The 1,842-nt window shown below is 48.7% G+C and overlaps 1 protein-coding gene across 1 annotated transcript in view; it reads left to right on the forward strand.

Moving 5' to 3' along the window:
• TMC2 (transmembrane channel like 2) overlaps positions 1–1,842 on the forward strand; it is an 84,617-nt gene that overhangs the window by 51,398 nt on the left and 31,377 nt on the right. The window contains exon 10 of the mRNA XM_007465381.1: positions 127–274. Within this exon, the coding sequence (XP_007465443.1) occupies positions 127–274 (148 nt within the window). The remainder of the gene's footprint in view (positions 1–126; positions 275–1,842) is intronic.

The following is a 1,842-nucleotide window of genomic DNA, read 5'->3' on the forward strand; positions in this document are numbered from 1 at the left end:
GTCTTGGCTCTTTCCTTTCACTGGATATCTGCCACCTGTGCCTAAGACTAGCTTAGGCCAAGTTTCCCTTGGGCTGACACAGTAGACACAGGGGCAGACATAACAACAGCAGTGTGCACCCTACAGGATGGCCGGCAACACCCAGGGCAGCACGAACGATGGGGAGAGTGATAACTTCACATTCAGCTTCAAGATGTTCACCAGCTGGGACTACCTGATCGGGAATTCAGAGACGGCCGACAACAAATACGCCTCCATCACCATCAGCTTCAAGGTAGTCGCTTCAGGGCCATTCCCACTTCCCAGGGGAACTTTGGGTCCCTCCTGTCATTGGGAGACTTCTCCCAGCTGGGGCATGGGAAATAAGATCCCTGATTAATTTATGGTAAGAGCTTTACCAGAAGTGGCAGCATAGCTCTCAAGCCTTCAAGAAAGAATGCTCATGGCTGGTACCCACCATCTGTTTCTTAACATGGCAGAGAATCATGGAGCTGGTCCCTGGTTCTGCCTCTTTCCTCATGGAACTGCTTTCTGCTGGAGGAAGTGAAAGGACACACTTGGGGCAGCCGTTCTCAACGTTTACACATGTTTGCATGATCTAAGGAGCATTAAAAATCTTCTGGGCCCCACCCCTAGAGATTCTGGTGTAATTGGTCTGGGGTGGGGTCCTGGCATTGGTTTTTGTTTTTTTGTTTTGTTTTTTTTGTGGTACGCAGGCCTCTCACTGTTGTGGGCTCTCCGGTTGCGGAGCACAGGCTCTGGACGCACAGGCTCAGCGGCCATGGCTCACGGGCCTAGCCACTCCACAGCTTGTGGGATCTTCCTGGACCGGGGCACAAACCCGTGTCCCCTGCATCGGCAGGCGGACTCTCAACCACTGCGCCACCAGGGCAGCCCCTGGCATTGGTTTTTTAAAAACTCCCCCAAGAACAGCCACAAAGAGTTGAGAACCCTGGTTTGGGGTGTGGGAATAAAGGAATCAATTAAGTGTACAACTCCACACTTAATTATCTATTAATTTTTTCACAAGAGAGATATGAGGTGGCCTACAGAATATAGAACGAAAACAAACCTGAGGGTGAGCAGATGAATGAAGGCAGAAGCACTGCACATCTCACTTTTCCCTCCATGACTGTAAAAACCATTCAGAGTTCTTTTATATTTATTTATTTATTTATTTATAACATCTTTATTGGAATATAATTGCTTTACAATGGTGTGTTAGTTTCTGCTTTATAACAAAGTGAATCAGCTATACATATACATATATCCCCATATCTCCTCCCTCTTGCGTCTCCCTCCCACCCTCCCTATCCCACCCCTCTAGTTGGTCACAAAACACTAAGCTGATCTCCCTGTGCTATGTGGCTGCTTCCCACTAGCTATTTTACATTTAGTAGTGTATATATGTCCATGCCACTCTCTCACTTCGTCTCAGCTTACTCTTCCCACTCTCCGTGTCCTCAAGTCCGTTCTCTACATCTGCGTCTTTATTCCTGTCCTGCCCCTAGGTTCATTAGAACCTTCTTTATTTTTTTTTAGATTCCATGTATATGTGTTAGCATACGTTGTTTTTCTCTTTGTGACTTACTTCACTCTGTATGACAGACTCTAGGTCCATTCACCTCACTACAAATAGAGTTCTTTTTTTTTTTTTTTTGCTGTATGCAGGCCTCTCACTGTTGTGGCCTCTCCCGTTGCGGAGCACAGGCTCCGGACGCGCAGGCTCAGTGGCCATGGCTCACGGGCCCAGCCGCTCCGCGGCATGTGGGATCCTCCCGAAACGGGGCACGAACCCGCGTCTCCTGCATCGGCAGGCGGACTCTCAAGCACTGCGCCACC

The sequence above is a fragment of the Lipotes vexillifer genome, unplaced genomic scaffold (genome assembly GCF_000442215.2).
Source record: "Lipotes vexillifer unplaced genomic scaffold, Lipotes_vexillifer_v1.1 scaffold875, whole genome shotgun sequence".
Classification (NCBI taxonomy): Eukaryota; Metazoa; Chordata; class Mammalia; order Artiodactyla; family Lipotidae; genus Lipotes; species Lipotes vexillifer.